This window comes from Tamandua tetradactyla, chromosome 16 (genome assembly GCF_023851605.1).
Source record: "Tamandua tetradactyla isolate mTamTet1 chromosome 16, mTamTet1.pri, whole genome shotgun sequence".
Lineage (NCBI taxonomy): Eukaryota > Metazoa > Chordata > Mammalia > Pilosa > Myrmecophagidae > Tamandua > Tamandua tetradactyla.
The window spans coordinates 30,582,741-30,600,296 of NC_135342.1; the positions used below are offsets into that span (position 1 = coordinate 30,582,741).

General features: G+C 52.6%; 2 protein-coding genes across 10 annotated transcripts; both read right to left on the reverse strand.

Moving 5' to 3' along the window:
- Positions 1–3,137: 3,137 nt before the first annotated feature.
- TMEM147 (transmembrane protein 147) lies at positions 3,138–4,947 on the reverse strand. Of its 2 annotated transcripts, none has more exons than XM_077132114.1 (7): positions 4,721–4,947; positions 4,579–4,648; positions 4,071–4,130; positions 3,850–3,986; positions 3,629–3,713; positions 3,416–3,537; positions 3,138–3,335 (listed from the first exon to the last, which is right to left on the reverse strand). In XM_077132114.1, the coding sequence occupies exons 1-7, from the start codon at positions 4,795–4,797 to the stop codon at positions 3,212–3,214; spliced, it is 675 nt and encodes a 224-aa protein (XP_076988229.1). In that variant the 5' UTR covers positions 4,798–4,947; the 3' UTR covers positions 3,138–3,211. The 2 variants fall into 2 exon arrangements, with proteins under 2 accessions (XP_076988229.1, XP_076988230.1); XM_077132115.1 differs by having other exon boundaries at positions 4,904–4,926.
- A 273-nt stretch (positions 4,948–5,220) lies between these two features.
- Positions 5,221–15,107, reverse strand: GAPDHS (glyceraldehyde-3-phosphate dehydrogenase, spermatogenic). 8 transcript variants are annotated; one of them, XM_077132105.1, is made up of 12 exons: positions 14,923–15,106; positions 12,094–12,256; positions 11,299–11,395; positions 10,997–11,103; positions 8,086–8,176; positions 7,879–7,997; positions 7,456–7,537; positions 6,997–7,148; positions 6,663–6,825; positions 6,128–6,284; positions 5,550–5,647; positions 5,221–5,339 (listed from the first exon to the last, which is right to left on the reverse strand). In XM_077132105.1, the coding sequence occupies exons 1-12, from the start codon at positions 14,987–14,989 to the stop codon at positions 5,241–5,243; spliced, it is 1,395 nt and encodes a 464-aa protein (XP_076988220.1). In that variant the 5' UTR covers positions 14,990–15,106; the 3' UTR covers positions 5,221–5,240. The 8 variants fall into 8 exon arrangements, with proteins under 8 accessions (XP_076988220.1, XP_076988226.1, XP_076988222.1 ...); XM_077132111.1 differs by lacking the exon at positions 14,923–15,106 and adding an exon at positions 14,579–14,704; XM_077132106.1 differs by having other exon boundaries at positions 5,334–5,464; positions 14,923–15,105.
- Positions 15,108–17,556: the final 2,449 nt, after the last annotated feature.

Genomic DNA, 17,556 nt, shown 5'->3' on the forward strand with positions numbered 1-17,556 from the left:
ACCAGGTCACATTGATTATGTGCTTTTTATTCAGTGTCTGACATGGCCTCAAACATTTTTCATTAGGCCATTTGATCTCCCACAATCCTACAAGGTAGGGGCTATTTATTCAGGGCTTTATCTCCAGTTCCCAGAACACAGCCTGGTATATAGTACGTACCCCAATAAATGTTGACTAGGGGAACAAATCCCCATTTCTTTGCCCAGAGTAACAGTGTTTATTAAGGGCAGAACTGGATGTGACTGCAGGCAGCCTCCAGAATGGGTGCTTTAACCACCCCTCCTTTCTCAAGGGAACCTCGACACAAGGATGTCGTGCATCTTTCCCACATCCAGAAATACCTGCCTGTCCCCTTCACGGGGCTCCATTCTGATGCTACTTGCTTACTCCTTTTGCCCCAGCAATAGGCATCCTATCACTGGTTAGTCCCTGAGCAATTCCTGGAGGCTAAAGCCACAGGCCTCTCCTGCCCCACTTCACCTGAAAAGCTAGCCTCTCCCACTGCCGGAAACACTCTGTCCCTTTTCCCCCATCCATATCTACCATTTCTTTTCCCAGTCACCTGTTTGCTTCTCTTCCCCCAACCTTTCTTTAATATCAGTGTCCCTCTGGCTGAAGCCTGGGTTTCTCCCTCTTGGCTGCCACCCTCCCTGCCCCTAGAGCCTGAGTTCCCTGTGCTTGGTGACAGTCACATCTGTCTCCAGCCTCCCCCAGCACATCTAAGGGGACCCACATTGGCCTCTGCATCATTCCCCAAATCCAATGGCCTTCGCTGCCCCTATCTCAGTGACAGCCCCACTGTTCCATCAGTGAAGTTCATTCACTGAGGCTGGGAAAACGTGGTGAGCCCTCAGGGAGCCCCAAACTTGTATTTGGGTAATCTGGACTCCTTCACTTCCTTCCTCACCTGTCATCTCCCCACTCACCCGTTGTCCCCACTGGTAAAATAAAAAGACCCCAGTCATCACTCCCTCTCAATGCTGTGTTGATCTATTTTCCCCCTGCCCGCCTCCAGCCCCACCCTAGCCTAGCCTAGCCCTGGCCTTTCAGCCTCAGTCTCCCTCGCTGCTCCACATACACACAGTAGCCATGCAGCTCTTCCTGAAGTGAAATCTGCCTGCTTTTTTCCCTGCCTATAACTCTCCATGGTTCCCTAGTGCAGTCTTCAGAGCCTTTTGAGATTTGGCCCCTGCTACCTTCTGTAGTCTCAGAAGCCCCTTTAAACTCTATTTTCAATCGATTCTTAGGTTTCCCTGGGAAGGCCTTTACACACATCTTGATACATGCTCTTCTCTTTGCCTCACTAACTCATTCTTCAGTTCTCTGCTCACATCCCCTCCTCCAGGGAACCTACCCTGACTCCCACCTCCATCCCAGACTGGGTAGGGCAACTTCTCCAGGACACCCCCCGCCACACACACACACACACACACCCCTTCCTAACCTCTACTTTTCTGTTGGGGCTCCCCCCACCGCCACACACACACACACACACACACACACACACACACACACACACACACACACACACACACACACCTTCCTAACCTCTACTCTTCTGTTGGGCCTCCCCCCACCGCCACACACACACACACACACACACACACACACACACACACACACACACACACACACACACCTTCCTAACCTCTACTCTTCTGTTGGGCCTCCCCCCACCGCCACACACACACACACACACACACACACACACACACACACACACACACACACACACACCTTCCTAACCTCTACTCTTCTGTTGGGGCTCCCCCCACCTCAGCCCTGACCACTCTAGTCTGTCATTATAAGGTAGGTCTGTCTCCCTGGGCCCTACAGAAATCTGAAAGTATTTCACAGATAGCTGGCTACCAGGATGAGAGTCCCTGCAACCTTTATTTGTTCTCACCTGTGTCCAGGGCTAGATAGGCATGGGATAGAGGTTGTTAGGGAAAGTGACCCCATTCTTTATCCATCAGGTAACCAGGATAGGCTGGAGAGTGTCCCTCTCCTTCCTTTCCTCATCAAATTTGAGAAAAATTATTCACCGCACCCCCCAAAAAACATACCTGTGAACCTTGTCTTGAGTAGGGGCAAAGAGAACACAGTGAGGCCAGAAGGTGGCTGCCACATCTGAATATAAATGCTCTCTCTGAGAACACCAAAACTGTCAGAGCAGAGCTGAACAGGGCTGACTTTGGGCCTTCCTAGGCCAAGAGTTCAATGACATCATGCCAGAACCTCAACAGTCTGGTGAAGGGAGGAAGAAACTGCCCCATTCTACCCTGGGGGGAGGTGGGGGTCCCTGGAAGCACCAAGGCTGGGGAACAGCTTCCTCAGTGGGCAGGATTTATGTCAAGGTATAGCTTGAGCATGACATATTATGCCCAGCTTCAGACACATTCCTCAGAGAAGGGAGAAATGGGGCAGGATGCTGGCCCAGTTGGACAAAGGGGCTAGACCAAGGAAGGGCTGGGGAAGGGGACGGTGGTGTCCAGAACATGCGAGATAGTGGGCTCGACTGCTCTGCTATTTGGCTATCTCTGTATTCTGCTCCCAAGCCAGGAACCCAATCTGAAGGCCACAGAACAGAAGCACTGAAGAGACAGTGGTACAAAAGGCTAGGGGCCAATGGCCTAACTTGAATATTATCTAGATCAGAGAGTTCAAGGACAAAACAAAGGGTCAGGTGGTTGGACAGTCCAGTATGCCATGGGGAGCTCTGGATGGTTCTAAGTGGGAGAGGATGACTGAGTCAGACTGGGGTTTCAAACAGATCCCTTGGCTGTAGAGAGAGTGCCTTAGAGTGGAAAGATTGGGGCCAGGAGTCAAGGAAGTGGGGTTGGTTAAGGCTTGAGTAAATACAGCTGGACACAAGGTGAGGCTGTTAAGATGGACGGAGTTGCCAAGAGGCCTCCTTTCGGAGTCGAGCTTCCCTCTACAACCTGCTCCTGATAGCCCTGGCTTCTGCCACTGCTCAGAGATCATCTAGCCCTAGTGTATAATGAGAAAACAAGGACTCTGAGGAACTGCTCCAGAAACACAGGACAAGTCAATAGTTGGTGAGCTTTCCAGTTCACCTTTTGGCTCCAGAGTGAAAGTAAGGACTGGGACCCAAAGAGAGAAATGGAGGCAAAAATAACTTTCCAAATACTGTTTACTTCAACAAAACCTGAAGGGAGACAGGGAACAGGTAGGTGAATGACACCAAACCTAGGAGTGCACGTTGACAACGGCGACATACAGGGCCAGGGTGCTGAGGGCCAGCAGCCCTGTCACCACTGCTCGGGCTAGCAGTGCTGTCCAGCTGCCCAGGGAGCAGAGGTGGACGAAGGTCCTGTGAGAAAACATCACAATGAGGGAAGGAGAGCAGCTACACCACCCCCACTTGGACCCTCCTTGCCCCACCCAGCTCACTCCATGACAAAGGCCTTGTAGACACTAAGGAACATCAGCAGGAGGACAGCAGGCCGGAAAGTGTGGTAGAGGTCATAGCGTGTTATCATCCAGACCTGGGCAGATGCCACGATATAATGTACCTGGAGGGAGGCAGGAAATCAGGGCCAGGCTTTGGGAAGGAGTGTGGCCACCAGCAAAAAGGCATGTGTGGGTGGGGCAGGGGTGGCATACCAGACTGATGTTGGAGTCGATGCTCATCTGGATATATTTCCAGTCAAACTCAATGCCCCGGGCTCCCACCCAGAGGGGGATACAGCTGAGGAAGGCAAAGAGAGGGTTTCTCTAGTATCCAGACACCCTCATCTCTCAGAACCCAAGCCCCCACCCTCCAGCACTCCCTGGGATCCAGAGGTAGTTTCTCAGGCATCTGGGCTCCCTGCTGCTGCACAAACCGAGACATAATGAGCTCAGCGGTGGCCCAGCCCAAGGCAGCAACCATGATCTTGTACTCCCCCTTGCCGGCGTTCCGGGACATAACAAGGTTCAGGCCCATCAGGTCTGCCACATCTACACTGGCCTTCATGAACTCCTGTGGGTCGGTTGAGGCTTGAGTAAGTACAAGGTCAAAGAACTCCCACACCTGCACTCCCTCCCTCTTCCCTGGCGCACTCACTCCAATGAAGTCATAGATGCCGCCTTCCCAGGTGGGAAAGAAGGTGGCCAGGAACAGCATCTGGGAACAGAAAACAGAGCGCCCACCCTAGGGTTAGGTTAATGTGTGTGTGGGTGGAAGATCTGGGGGCAGGAGAAAAAGGCAGCACAGATGGTAGCAAGAATCCCAGGCTGCTGGAAGTTAGGAGGCAAGAGAAAGGGGATCTGGGGTCAGGTTGCAGGTGCCTGCCTGGGCTGGCTTCATGGGGGTTATTCAGCGTTTTTAACCACACAAAATCTTTTACCCATACAAGTGAAGTTTTCCCCGTCTAACTAAAAGTTTTATGCAAAAGCTACTACAAGACGCTTCCTCAGGTTCCACCCCTTCCAAAGCTGTTCCTCTATAGGAATTCTGGAGCCGATCCCATGTATAGGAATTCTGGAGCCGATTCCATGAGGATTTCCAAGGATTGTGCCGTCCTGGGGAACGTGTGGCGGGGTCGGACACGTGGGGTCCCAGCGATTCTCACCTTGCACAGCTGCACGAAGAGGTAGGTGACCCCGGCCTGGACGCATTTCCAGAAAGCGTTGTACTCAGACCTGGAGGAGCAGGCGGTGAGGGGTGGGCCCGGGCTCCGCGCCCTCTCCGCCCCTCGCCCACCCCGCACTCACAGGCCGCTACACTTGTATGTGATGAAGTAGGGGAAGTAGGCGAGAGCGAAGCAGTTCCCGAAGTGGAACAGGGTCATGACGCCGGCCGCCCCGTGCCGCCAGCGCGGGGGTCGCGAGGCGGCGTCTCAGAGTTCGGGTCCCTGCCACCACCCACTGTCCGGGCAGCCAGGGCCTACCGCCCACCTGCCTTCGCCGCGGCCCGCGCGCGGCCTTCTGGGAACCGTAGTCTGCGCTCGCAGCGCCGGCGCGCGGTGACGTCAGAGGGGGCCGGCCGTGCACCCTACGCAGACACTACACTAACACCGCGCGCCGGAACCGAGCTCTTTTGGGGACCCACGCCAGGCTTCCAGCACCACTGTGGTCCTCGTTTCCCTGACGTGGGATCAGGCTCTGAGTCGAGGCGTGACCCCTTGCCCAAGGGCGCAGGTCGTCCGAACAAGTGGGGAGGGGTATTTGAACTCGGATCTGAACCCGATGTAACCGGCACAGAGACATGGGGCGCAGTTGTGAGCACTAGTTTTTATTTCATCCGCGAGCACAGCGGCGACGGGCCCTCACGGACGGCGCCTTCTTCTTTCCCCGGGAGCCGAGTGCGGAGCGGGAAATAACAGGTCCTGGCCTGTGGGGCACAGGGAAGCAGGGCGTGGGGGGGGGGGGGGGGCTTCCTGCGATTACTTCTCTCGGCTGAACATGTAACACATGAGGTCCACCACCCGGTTACTGTAGCCGTATTCGTTGTCGTACCTTCGGAGGGGGAAGCGGGGCTCAGGGGTGTCCCTTCGGACTCCTCTGTTATCCTCCCCAATTCTTTGACCCCTTCCCCCCTCACCAGGAAATGAGCTTGACGAAGTTGTTGTTGAGCGCGATTCCAGCCTTGGCATCGAAGATGGACGAGTGGGGATTGCCGAGGAAGTCCGTGGAGACCACCTGGGTGTCAGAATTTCAAAGTTAAGTGCGGATTCTCAGAATAAGGATCGCCAGGAGCTTTAGGCTGGGCGTTCTTAGGCCTGACTCTTATTCATGGCTCTGCCACTTAATGGGCTGCAACCTTGGGCAAGTGACATCACTTCTCTGAGCCTGGTTCCTTGTTTGCAAGGTGGGATGGTGTGAAGGTGCCATGAAATGAGGATTGGAGTGTTGCCAGCACTGAGCCCAACAAAGTTAGATGGGGGCTCTGCCTGTCTGGGACTGGCCAAAGGATCCAGACCACAAGCACCCTAATGCTTTACCACTGACCACCATTTTCTGGGAATAGTGCAGGCTCTTCACACCAGGCAGCAGAGTATCTGAGGTGGAAGAAGTGCAGCAAGCTCTGAGGGTTCAGCTACGAAGTGGTGGGAATCCACAGGAGGGTTTTCAGCAGCTTGGGGGATGTGACCTGATTCCATTAAAATAAAAGATCCTCACTGGTGGGTAAGTGGGCAGGCAGGAGCTGAAGCAGGAATACAGTATCAGGCATGCAGAGATGGCTGTCTTGGGAGCAGAGTGACCATAACACCCCCTCGTAGGACAGGCACTTGACCAGGACCTGGCTCTGAGCAAGTGCTGAAAAAATGGGAGCTGGCTAGGGAGGTAAAGAGATACCATCTTAAATTCCTGCTTTTGTGGAATGTACATATGAAGGGAACAAACAGTGGCTATATTTTCAGGTGAGGAAGAGGACTACAAAAAGAATATTTTTTTGAGGGAGGTCTTGCTGAGGAGGTGAGTTGAAGTAGAGACTTAAGGAAATGACGGCAGAGTTGGCATAGGGGAAAGCTTTCCTAGGTAGAGCTTTCCAGACCAAAGGAGCATAAATGCAAAGGCCCTGATGCAGGGCAATTTGCCCTCACCAACCCTGCTGCTCTGATCTTGACCTGCTCGAAGCAGCTCTCTGGCAAGTGGAAATCATACCCCCTCCCTCAGAGGGCTCCTCCCAGGGTCCCCACTCCTCAGCCCCTACCTCATCCTCGGTATAGGCAAGGATGCCAGCCATGGGTCCATGGGCTGCTGCTTTTATGGCTTCCTTAATAGTGGAGTATGGGGCAGGCTGGGCCAGGCGGCAGGTCAGGTCCACAACAGACACATCTGGGGTTGGTACCCGGAATGCCATTCCTGTTAGCTTCCTGGAGAGTCTCACATCAGGGATGGGAGTGAAAATCTAGGGATTCTCCCTCTGGTCCCCCTTGTTCTGGGGCTTGGCTAGGCCCCTCAACAAACACCTCAAGGCTTGGGAGCCAGTTCACTCCTCTTGGGGTGTGCCCTATCACCCGGGTTGCAGTTTCCTGCCCTCATACCCTTGGAGCTCTGGGATGACTTTGCCCACGGCCTTGGCAGCCCCTGTGGAGGCTGGGATGATGTTCTGATGGGCCCCCCGTCCATCTCGCCAGGCCTTCTTTGATGGCCCATCCACAGTCTTCTGGGTGGCCGTGTAGGCGTGAACTGTGGTCTTGGGAAAGGAGAGTACTGAGTGAAGCCTTCCTGCTCCTGAACTCCATGCCTCTTTGTCCCAGCCCAGTTGGAGGCCCAGGTGTGGAGAGTCTGGTAGAGTCCCCACCACAGACCACAGGAGGGGCATGGCAAGGTCCAGTCTTGCCTGAGAGTTGCTTAGTGTTTTAAAAGAATTCCCCACCAGAGGGCCTCTCCTCCCCAAACCAATTTCTCCCTATTAACTTCACACTAAGCAAGTCCTAGGAAAGAAGAGATGTGAGTTTCTCTGGAATCCCTCCTGCCCCAATCCCTCATCCACGACTCACCATCAGCCCTTCTACAATCCCAAACTGCTCATGGATGACTTTGGCCAAGGGGGCCAGGCAGTTGGTGGTACAGGAGGCATTGCTGAAATGGTGCAGATGTAAAGGGCACAGTGAGGTGAGCTGCAGATCCACCCTTCCACCCCTCCACCTGTACCCCTCTAGGGGTGTTGCACACAGGCCTGCTTTGTGGAAGGCAGGATGGGGATGACTGGGATCATTGGTCCCAAAACATGCTGTCCAGGAGTTGTGTGTCTCAACAGATAGTTTTAGGTTAATATTAACATGATTGCTGTTAAGAGTTCAGGAAAGAGAAGCAGATGGATGTGAAAGTGGCACTAGTACCACAGGTTGAGGGGTAGTGGTGGGAGGGTGAGTCTGTTCCCTCCCCACAGAGGCTGTGTTCTCCCCCCCCCCCCACTCTACCTGACAATGTGCATGGAGCCAGGGTTATAGTCCTTTTCGTTCACACCCATGACAAACATGGGTGCATCCGGTGAGGGTGCACAGATGACCACACGCTGGGCACCTGCTGTGATGTGTTCCTAGGAGGGAGCTCAGGCGTCATGAGATGCTCTGAGCACCATAGTGTCCCCTGCCCCAGCCAGCCCTGGCCACCACTCCCCAACTCACCGAAGCTGCCTCTAAGGAGAGGTACACGCCTGTGCACTCCACTACAAAGGGGTTCCCGACGTCCCTCCAGGGGATGTCTTTGGGCTGCTTGCTGTGAAGGGTGGCATGGCTGTGAGCCAATCTCTTTCCTGTATGGCGCTCACCTTCACAAGTCACAGCTTTTACAGTCCCAAGGGCTGAGCATACACCTAACCTGGCCTGCAACCCATCAGCCCCATCCCACGTTTGTCCCACGTAGACTCTGCTGGGCTTGCCTCTGACCATTGCTACCCCTGTGGGCCACTTTTCATTTACGCACTGCGTCATCCCTGCTGCACCTGGGTACAAGCTACCTTGGCAACCCCAGGCACCAGTTTCCTTAGGGGGGGCCATCCTTGCCTATTCACAGCTGTGTCAATCTTGTTATGTGTGCTACCCAGAACGTGAACTCCGGAAGGGCCATCATGCCCAGCGACTTCCCCTTATCCCTAAGTCTTGCTGCCTCACCATGAATCCCACTAACCCTTCTTGTCTCTAATCATTCAACCTCTGCAACAGGGAGCCTGCTGTAGAGGCCAGAAAGGCACCCCTGGGAGAGGGAGTCAGGTACACTTGGTTCCTGCAGTGGCAAAGGTTTAAGTTAGGAAGGTAAAGAAGGTTTACCTTTTTCTGTTTTATGAATTGACATTTTTGATATTTTGTTAATTATTTGTATTTGAAACACAATACCCAATATCACTGTTTTCTACTTAACTTTCACAAATCATTAATAAATGAATAAATTGCATACAGGTTTTTTCCCTTCAGGGTTTATCACAACTGCAGTATTTGCTGGTATCTGTCTCATCTCCTAGACCCTTCTGGCAGCAGGGCTGGGTCTGTTTCCCACTGGGCCTGCTCCATCCATGGAGTTCAGTCAATGTTTGTGGTTTTTAAATTTACTAAAAATTTTATTACTAGCCATTCCACAGATATTTATAGAACACTTGGACACCTGCCATGTGCCCATGTCCTAAGTACTTTACCTGCATTAAACTCATTGAGCCCTCACCTCCTGTGGAGTAGGTGCTATTACTCCTGTTTTTCATAGGAAGGAGTGGTAAGGTGGAGGCAAAGGGAGTAAAAGGTAGAGGTATCTGGTTGCGCAGGCAGCCCTGAGGTCTGCATTTGTAGCTCTGCTGCCAGAATGACTGAATGGCCAAATGAATGAGTGAGCAAGCTTCTTCCTGAGCCATCCCACATGGTTATTCCTCATCCCTGGTCATTGCTCTGCCAGTCCACACTACATTATCTGGCCCAATAGCTCTTCTCTGATGCTCCCTATTTCCTACCTTCCAAGCCAGGGGACACTTTCTCAAATTCCACTGGAGGAATTGCTGAGTTGACATGGGGAAGAGTCTACCCTAGGAGATCCAACAGGCTGCCATGGGCCCTCCCCTCTTGCCCACAGGGCTGTTTTGAGGATTCCATTCATTCATACAGCAAGGATACACCAAGTATCTACCAAGAGCCAGGCAGGACTTTGGCCCTAGGTGCCAAAAGAGCAATGGTGAGTGCCAACTGGCAGGGCCCTCCTTGCAAGGAGGTGTGTGTGTGTGAGTTTGTCCTTCCAAGAGTCACACACACACTTGCTAATTCCAATCAGGCTCCAGATACCCACTGGCTGTCATGACATACAGGAGGAAAATGAGGCACAGGGGAGGTTGACCCTTACCCAACGTCACCTGCTGGGAAGGGGTGGGGCCAGGTCAAGTGCACACAAAACAGCATTGCTTTTGTTGGGTGCCAGTAGGACATCAACAGTGTAGTGATGGAGGGGAGAAGGAGTGGGCTGCAATAGCTGGAGGAAGTGACCCCTGAGTGAGGACACCGTTCCAAGTGGCAGGAATGATGGTGCCCTGACAGGTGGGAAAGGGCATGGCATGTCTGAGTAATGTCGTTCTGCCAGAGTTGTTGATCTCATAATTTCAAATGGGTCAAACAGCTTCTCCTATTCTCACTGACATTGTCCTGGCTTCCCCAGGTCCTCTTCCTTGCACCTACTCTTAACAACCTCACACGAGTCCTCTGACCTCTCTACACTCATCTTACCCTCAGCAAGTAGAGAGGTGCTACGAAAGGACAAGCCCAGAGGAGAGCGTGTGGAAGGCAGTAGATTTTGCCTGGGGCTGGAAGGGGTTATACCACAAGTGGGATGTGAAAGATTTTTTGATATCTTGAAAATGTTTGTAAATGTTTATATATGAAACATTAAAGTCTTGTGTTAACTGCTTTTGACTTAGGGATTCTGAACATATCTTTAAGGCTAAGTATTAATATCAGTATGAGTGGTAGATAGGTACTAAGAAGCCAGCATTGCCTGGGTATGAGAGGTATTGGCTCAGGGGCCCAAGAGGCCAGTAGCCAGTGTGGCTGAGGTGACATGGAAAGGCTGCAGGTTGGGGACCACAGCACTTGGGGACCCCATTAGGAACTGGCATTTTATTTAAAGGGTGATGGGAAGTCACTGGAGGATTTAAGAGGGGATAACCTGGTCTAATTGATGTTTTAGAAAGACCTCTAGCTACTGTGTTGGACCATATTGGAAGGAAAGAGATGTCGTTTCTTAGGAAGGGAGATGAATAGGTTTGAAATTGATAGGGGATAGAGTTTTATTTAAGACATGTTGAGTTGATGATATACCTGTGAAAAAATGTGCATGTTAAATAAAAACTATTCCTGAGTACAGTGGACCATCTTTCTAGGTTGGTGGTATTTAACAAGTTTTAGGAATCAGGGACCCGTCTGAAACCCCCTGTCCATACCAGTCTCCAGAAGCATTTATACACACTATTTGGGGTGTTGTGCATCCCGTTTGAGAGGTTGGAATTCCATTTTCATCATCTCCACACCCCCTGCCTTCCCATGACACAGGCGTGCATGGTGCACTTACCACTGGAAGACCTTGATCTCTCGGTTATCCACAACCAGCTCTCCATTCTTGCATTCCACACTCCCCTTGTATCTGCCGTGAGTGGAGTCATACTTAAACATGTACACCTGTGGGAGATGGACAGGCTCGTGGGCTTGAGGGTGGCTGCGGTGGTGGGGCGGGCATGAAGCAAGCATCTCTAGCAAGTTCCCATCTTGATAGAGGTGTGGACCTGTTCCACATTGCAGTTGGGAGCCTTCTGTGGAGTTCCCTGGAGCCCCTTCCCCAGGCTGTCCCTCCCCTTCCCACCCAGCCCCACTCACCATGTACTCCACATCAATGAACGGGTCATTCACCGCTACCACCTTAACGCCCTTCTCCATGCACATGCGCATCACCAGGCGCCCAATGCGGCCAAATCTGTCCCAAAGCAAGAGTGGTGGGGCTGCCCTCAGGATCCTGGGCAGGCCACTGGCATCTTGGTCAGATGACCTCACTAGACTCCTCTTTGCTTTTCCTGCTTCCTCTCCCCATCCACCCCCAAACACTATTTTTGAAAACTGCAACTCAGATTACATCTCTCCACGACTCCCTATCACTAAAACAAGATCCAAACTCCTTACTATGGCCTGCCAGGCCCCTGCTGGGCTTTCTACCTCCTCTCCTCCCCCTCCGAGCCACCCCAAACTCCTGGCATTCCTGAAGCACACTGAGCTTGCCCCCTTCACCTTGTCAGCTGCTTGTCTCTGCCTGAAAGATACTTTCCCCAGCAGGCTGCACAGCTGGCTGCCCTTTGTCACTCAGATTTCTCTCCAATGTCACCTCCCAGAAGTCTCCCCTAACCCTGCCCTCTCTAGACTTATTTTACCACCGAGTTCCTTATAGTTCGTGGCATGAATCATGGAACTGTTTTCTTTCTTTGCTTGCTTATTTTCTTCCCAACCAGAATAGGAGCCCTCTGAGGGCAGAGGACCTGTCTGCCTAATTACCTGCTATGTCTCCAGGGCTGGCAGAATGGAAACACTGATGGTGAGAAATGTAGAAGTGCTCCTGGGATATAACCAGAGGGCTGAGCCCTGAGGTTCAGGGGCTGTTCTGGGGTCAAAGCACCGACTTACCCATTGATACCCACAGTCAACTCCCGAATGGGAGAAATCTTTGGTGGAGGCTGGGCTTGCACATTCTCGCAGACTGGCTCTGGTTCAGGTGGGGCCTGGGCCGGGGGCTCAGACTGGGCCTCGGACTCAGCCTTGGGTTCACATGGGGGTGGTGGTCTGGTCACTATAGGGAAGAGGAGATGTTGGGGACCAGGGGACAGGGCAGGAAGGGGGAAGGATACAAATAAGCTGTACCACTGCAGTGAAAGAGAATAAACTTTCTTACCCTGCATCTGCTGCTGGGTCCTGACTCTGTCCCCAGTGTTTCCCACACCCACCTGATAACACAGAATGCATTTTCAAGTACGATTTTAAAATATTAATCCTAGGACCCAGTCCTTCGAGATTCTAATTCAGTGGGTATGAATTTAACAACTGCTTCTCTGAGCCCTGGTTTCCTCCTTGGTAAAATGGAGATACATGTTAGTCTTCTGATAATCATTTCCCCAATTTTACTGTGATAATTTTTTTGCTGATCTAGCCCAATGGTCCCCCAACTGTTCTGATGATAACCACCTAGGGGAGGCCTCTTCCTGGGAAACCCTGACACTATAATCTGCTCTGAGGCACAGGAATCCGGATTTAGCCGGCACTGCAGGTGATTCTTATTCTCAGGAGAGTTTAGGAAAATAGGGGTGATAATCCACCAGATGAAACAACTGGAAATCCACATCGGCTACTACCTCTCTGAATGCCCACTCCCATCCCCACATTGCACTTAAAAAAATGCCTGTACTAGTACGCAGGCTTCTGCCCGAGCTACCGAGGAGGGCCTGCAGATAGGAGGGCAGATGTGGAGCAGGTAGCCCGATGGGCAGACTGGGGCCAGGGGCTGGGTGGGCAGAGGGTTTCAAGCTGAGGAATTCAGCCTGGATGCCAGCCCTGGCTCAGTCACCTGCTAGCTGGTGGCCTTGAGGAAGTTGAGGAAACTCTGGTCTGTTTCTGGGGGTTACATCTGCCCCTCCACCTGGGCACTGCTGTGGGGTCTCAGACCTCAGGCCCGTGAGCAGCAGTTGTTTAATCAGATAGTAAGAGGGCTTGTGAGAGAAGACAGAAAGGGGTTGGAGAGAGACTGGAAGTAGAAGTTGCTTTTGGCACTGAAATCGAAGGCACAGGGGAGGTGGTAAGATGAGTGGAAGGTGGTCAAATGGCCTCAGCTAGCTGCCTGTCTGCTGCCCTGACCACTCCCTGCTGCCACAGATCTTGTAGCCCAAGGCTGAGCTATGGGTGTTGCCAGGAGCAGTACATGGTCATAAAGTGTTCTGTTTATTGCTGGCAGTGACCCTGTGGTTATTGGAGACCTTGAGGACATTTGCATTCCTGGAGCTCCTGCTCCTTCTCCTGCTATCATCAAAGGGAGAGATTTGTCTCCCTAGCTAAGGGTGGGGATGTGAGCAGAAACTCAGCCACCTTTCAGAAGCAAATCCGGCTGGTCCTCTTTTCCCCCTTACCCCAGCCTTCTCCTCCCTTCCACTCCAGAGGTGGGTACAAGAATTGGAGGCAAGCTGCTGAGCTAGAAAGGAAGAGTAGGGAGGAGCTGCAATGACGGGGCATCACCTGGAGGTGACACAAGGGTACAGGCACGCTCTCTCGCAATTACAGTGATGCTCCGTTTCCTGGGTGCTCCCATGGGCCAGGTGCTGGGCTGAGCCCTTCAGGTGCACCCTTTCGCTGAATCCTGGGAAGCATCTCCAGTAAACCCACTTTAGCAGGGGTGGGGTGGTGGTGAAAGGGGACAGGCAGTAGGACTGAGGGCTGTGGTTGCAGAGCAGGTGATGAGCAGGGAAGGATCCAAGTCTAATGGCTGTTAAGCTCTGGGCTGTTCGATCTTCCAGGGTCCTTGGACCCTGAAACCGGGATGAAGCCCGGTCCCACCCTAAACACCCGATCCTGCGATGCTGAGGCCTCCCGGCTGGTGCTCCAGGTTATAGGAGGTGAGCAGGCAGCCAGGGGAGAGGGCTACCTTCAGGAAGACCTGGGTTTCTTTGACTGGGTGAGGCAAAACTGCCCAGTGACTGGGAACAGGGACTCTGGAGTTCCAGAGCCCTGAGCTAAGTCCCAACTCTACCATTAGCTTGCTAAGAGACCTAGGGAAATTGCCCTTTCCTACCTCTGTTGGCCGCTCTATAAAATGGGGACAATAAATAAACTGGCCTCACTAGCGGGTTATGAAAAGTGAATGAGCCGACAGCGGCAAGAGCATGATAAGCAGGTGGCAAGTGCCCTTGCTTTGAGCAGTGCCCGGGAGGAAAGCCCACCAACACCCAAAGTGTCTCCATCCTCGCTGCCCACCACGAGCACCACGCAAACTCTGTGTGGACACCTAGCCTGCCTAGGTCCAAGATCCGCACCAACGCCCCCCCCCCCCCCCCCCCCCCCCGCCATCAAACCCCGGGCTCTTGTCGCCACCCTCGGACTCAACCTCCGACCCTGCCCCAGCTTCTACCTTTCTCACTGCGCGAGAGAGACGCTCAAGGCCCAGCAGAGGGTCCCCGCCCCAGTCCCCATTGCCATAGAAACCACTTTGCTGCCGACTGGGGGCGGCAAGGAGGGCGGGGCTGGAGGGCAGGAGGGAGGCTGCTCCCGGACGGACGGACAGACGGAAGAGCTGGGGCTGGCACGTGCCGGACCCGCCCCTGCGCCCCCTGCCTCCTCCGCCCACACTGGACACTGCGCGCGTCGTCGGTGAGAGGAGCGAGGAGGGACGCGGGCCGAGCCCTTTGCTGCGGCGGGGGATCTTCCACCGCCCTTTTTTCCCCCTCCCCCGGGTGGCTCCGCCGCCTCTCTCACCGGGGCATGGCTGTCGCAGCAGCTGAACTACAGTGACGTTGGTCAAGACGACGTCGCGTTTCGACATGGCCTCCTAAGGTTTCATGGCCTAGCGGTCCCGGGACCCGCCGTGATGTGACTGAGATGCCAGGCCCCAGGTCTCATGGGTCCGGAGCTTCTCCCTGTGACGTTACAGTGCCCGATGACATCACAGAGGGGTGGCACTCTGGCCCGAGCCCCGGGGCCACCGTGGTCCCGCTCCCTTCGAAGTGTCCACGGGCTGTGCACCACCGTTCTAAAGTCACCCACTGGCACCTGAAATGGGAGCCGGCTCTTCACCATGGTCCTCGAAGCTCCTTTTCTCTGTTATCTCTCTCTCCCTTGGCACATTGGCTTTATGCTGTTCCTTGATCTCTGAACTTTTCCCTAGCTGTTCCCTAGCCTGGAAAGCCCTTCTCAGGTCTTCCCTTTACTTTCCTTGGTTTCCTTCAGACATTAGTCATCTTTAAGAGCAACACTCTTGGATTCCCATCTACAGTCCCTTTCCTCGTCACTGCCAGCCCCCACCTGCAGGCCCTCGCCAACTCCCACAAGTGTCTACCCATCTCCCAGGAAGCCTTGTCTGACTTCCCCATCCTGGGGTGGGTTGGCAGCTCTACCTGTCTGCCAACGTGCAAAACTGTTGTAGTACTACACTCGATATATTTTTTATTTTCCTCGTAGAACATGTCTCTCTATAAAAACCCACTTGTTTGTTCATTTGTTTCCTTGCCACATGTCTCTGCTCACATGTGTAAGCTCTATGATGGAAGAGTTCTCTTCTGTCTTGGTCACTTATGTCTCCTCTTGTCTGGAAAAGTGTGTGGCTCTTAGAGTGCTCGCTTATGATGACCTCTTCAGAACGGTTTCTCCTGACCCCCCAACCTTAAAGCAAGCCCTAGGTTATATTCCTCCACAGCACCCATCCTTTTCGGTGAAGCTTTTCATGTAGCTCACTATGATCTAGTTATTGGTTTACTCGTTCACTGTCTTCCAGTGGGCTGTAAGCTCCCTACAGGCCATGCATCTGAGTCTGTTTTGCTTACCACTGTGCCTCCAGCACCTAGAACAGTGCCTGGCACAAAGCAGGCTTTCAGTAAACTTTTGGAAAGAACGAACGCTGGCTCTCCTGCCCCAAGCACGGGAAATGGGGGCTTGCCTTGCATATCTATGAGTCACAGGCAGGCACCTCCATTTGCAGGGCTGGTTGCTACACAGCTGTGAACACAATGTAGGGGGTATAGGGGTTTTGGCCAGGAAGGTTAGTCATCTTCCCAAAGCAAGGGGTGGAAGCAGGAAGGAACAGAATGACATACGCTCCCTATAATCTCCATGGGAACTCAGTTAGCCCAGCACCTGCCATGGGGCAGGGTGAGGGTGAGGCTCTCCTGCTTGGATGACCTGGAAGAGTTGGAACTGAAAAGAAATGGGTGCATGGATGGGGAGAATTCAACAAACCAATACCAAAAAAAGAATGATTAATGTTTAAAATATTTTTAATATATATGACCAAGGGAGAGGAGAAGAAGAAAAAAGACGGCACAAACCAAACCAGAATTGAGAAAGGACAAAATTCGTACAACTTTGTAACAATGGATTTGAAAATCTAGATGAAATTAAAAATTTTCTTAGAAGATATAAGGGATCCAAATTGGTACCAGAAGAAATAGCAAACCTGGTTAGGCCAGTAATAAAAGAAGAAAAAAAAGGTGTTAGGATATATCCTCCCAAAGGTTTAGGATCCAGATGGTTTTATGGGCAATATTTACCAAACCATCAGTGAACAAATATTCGTCATTGTACAATAACTGTTGCACATTATAACCTGTGGGTTGTAATGTGGCTGGGATGTCCATTGGCAGCTCCTCTGCAGAGGGTCTCCGGGCAGGGCACTTTCTCTGAGGCACTGCTCATCAGCAAGCATGCTATATGCTTATTTGGACACTTCTTTGGAGTGTTTGCAGGGAGGGCTGTGATGGCTGAACTCACTCTGGGAAACCAGCATGACCATGTTACCCATCCAGCAGAGGACAGCCTAAGAAAGAACGACTTCAGCCTCAATAATGAAGACAGATGCTGAGGTACAGAGTCACGTCATAGCAGATGGGAATGGAGAGACTGAAGAAGAGCAGTCGAGGCCGACAGAAGATGGAAGAATGGGGCAGAGAGTGGGTAGAAAAAAAATGATGGAATAAATTTCAAAAGGAAAACCCCTGTTTCTCAGTTTTGGGATGGATTAGGATTCTGTTGCTCACCACCCACCCTTTCCCACCCAACCATCTCCTGGCATGGGAAACACCTTCATTAAGGCACTAGATAAAGGCAGGAGAGCCACATCTGAGGTTGCCCAGGGTTTTGGCTTTCTCTCTGGACCATGAAACTGGGAAACAGATTTGATGAGCCCCAGCTTGTAGGGGTGGCACAATTAGTCACTATCTCTAGGCAGAGCCTTGAAAAAGCAGGTGTCTTGGGTCTCTCAGCCTGGGATGCCTGGGCCTGGGAGGAGCCAAGTATCCAGTATGTGGGATGAGACCATGGTTCCTGTGAGGGGAGTGGGCCTTGCCACCCTTGTTTCAGCAAAGCCTGCAAACACGTGCCGATTCTTGCCACGCCTGG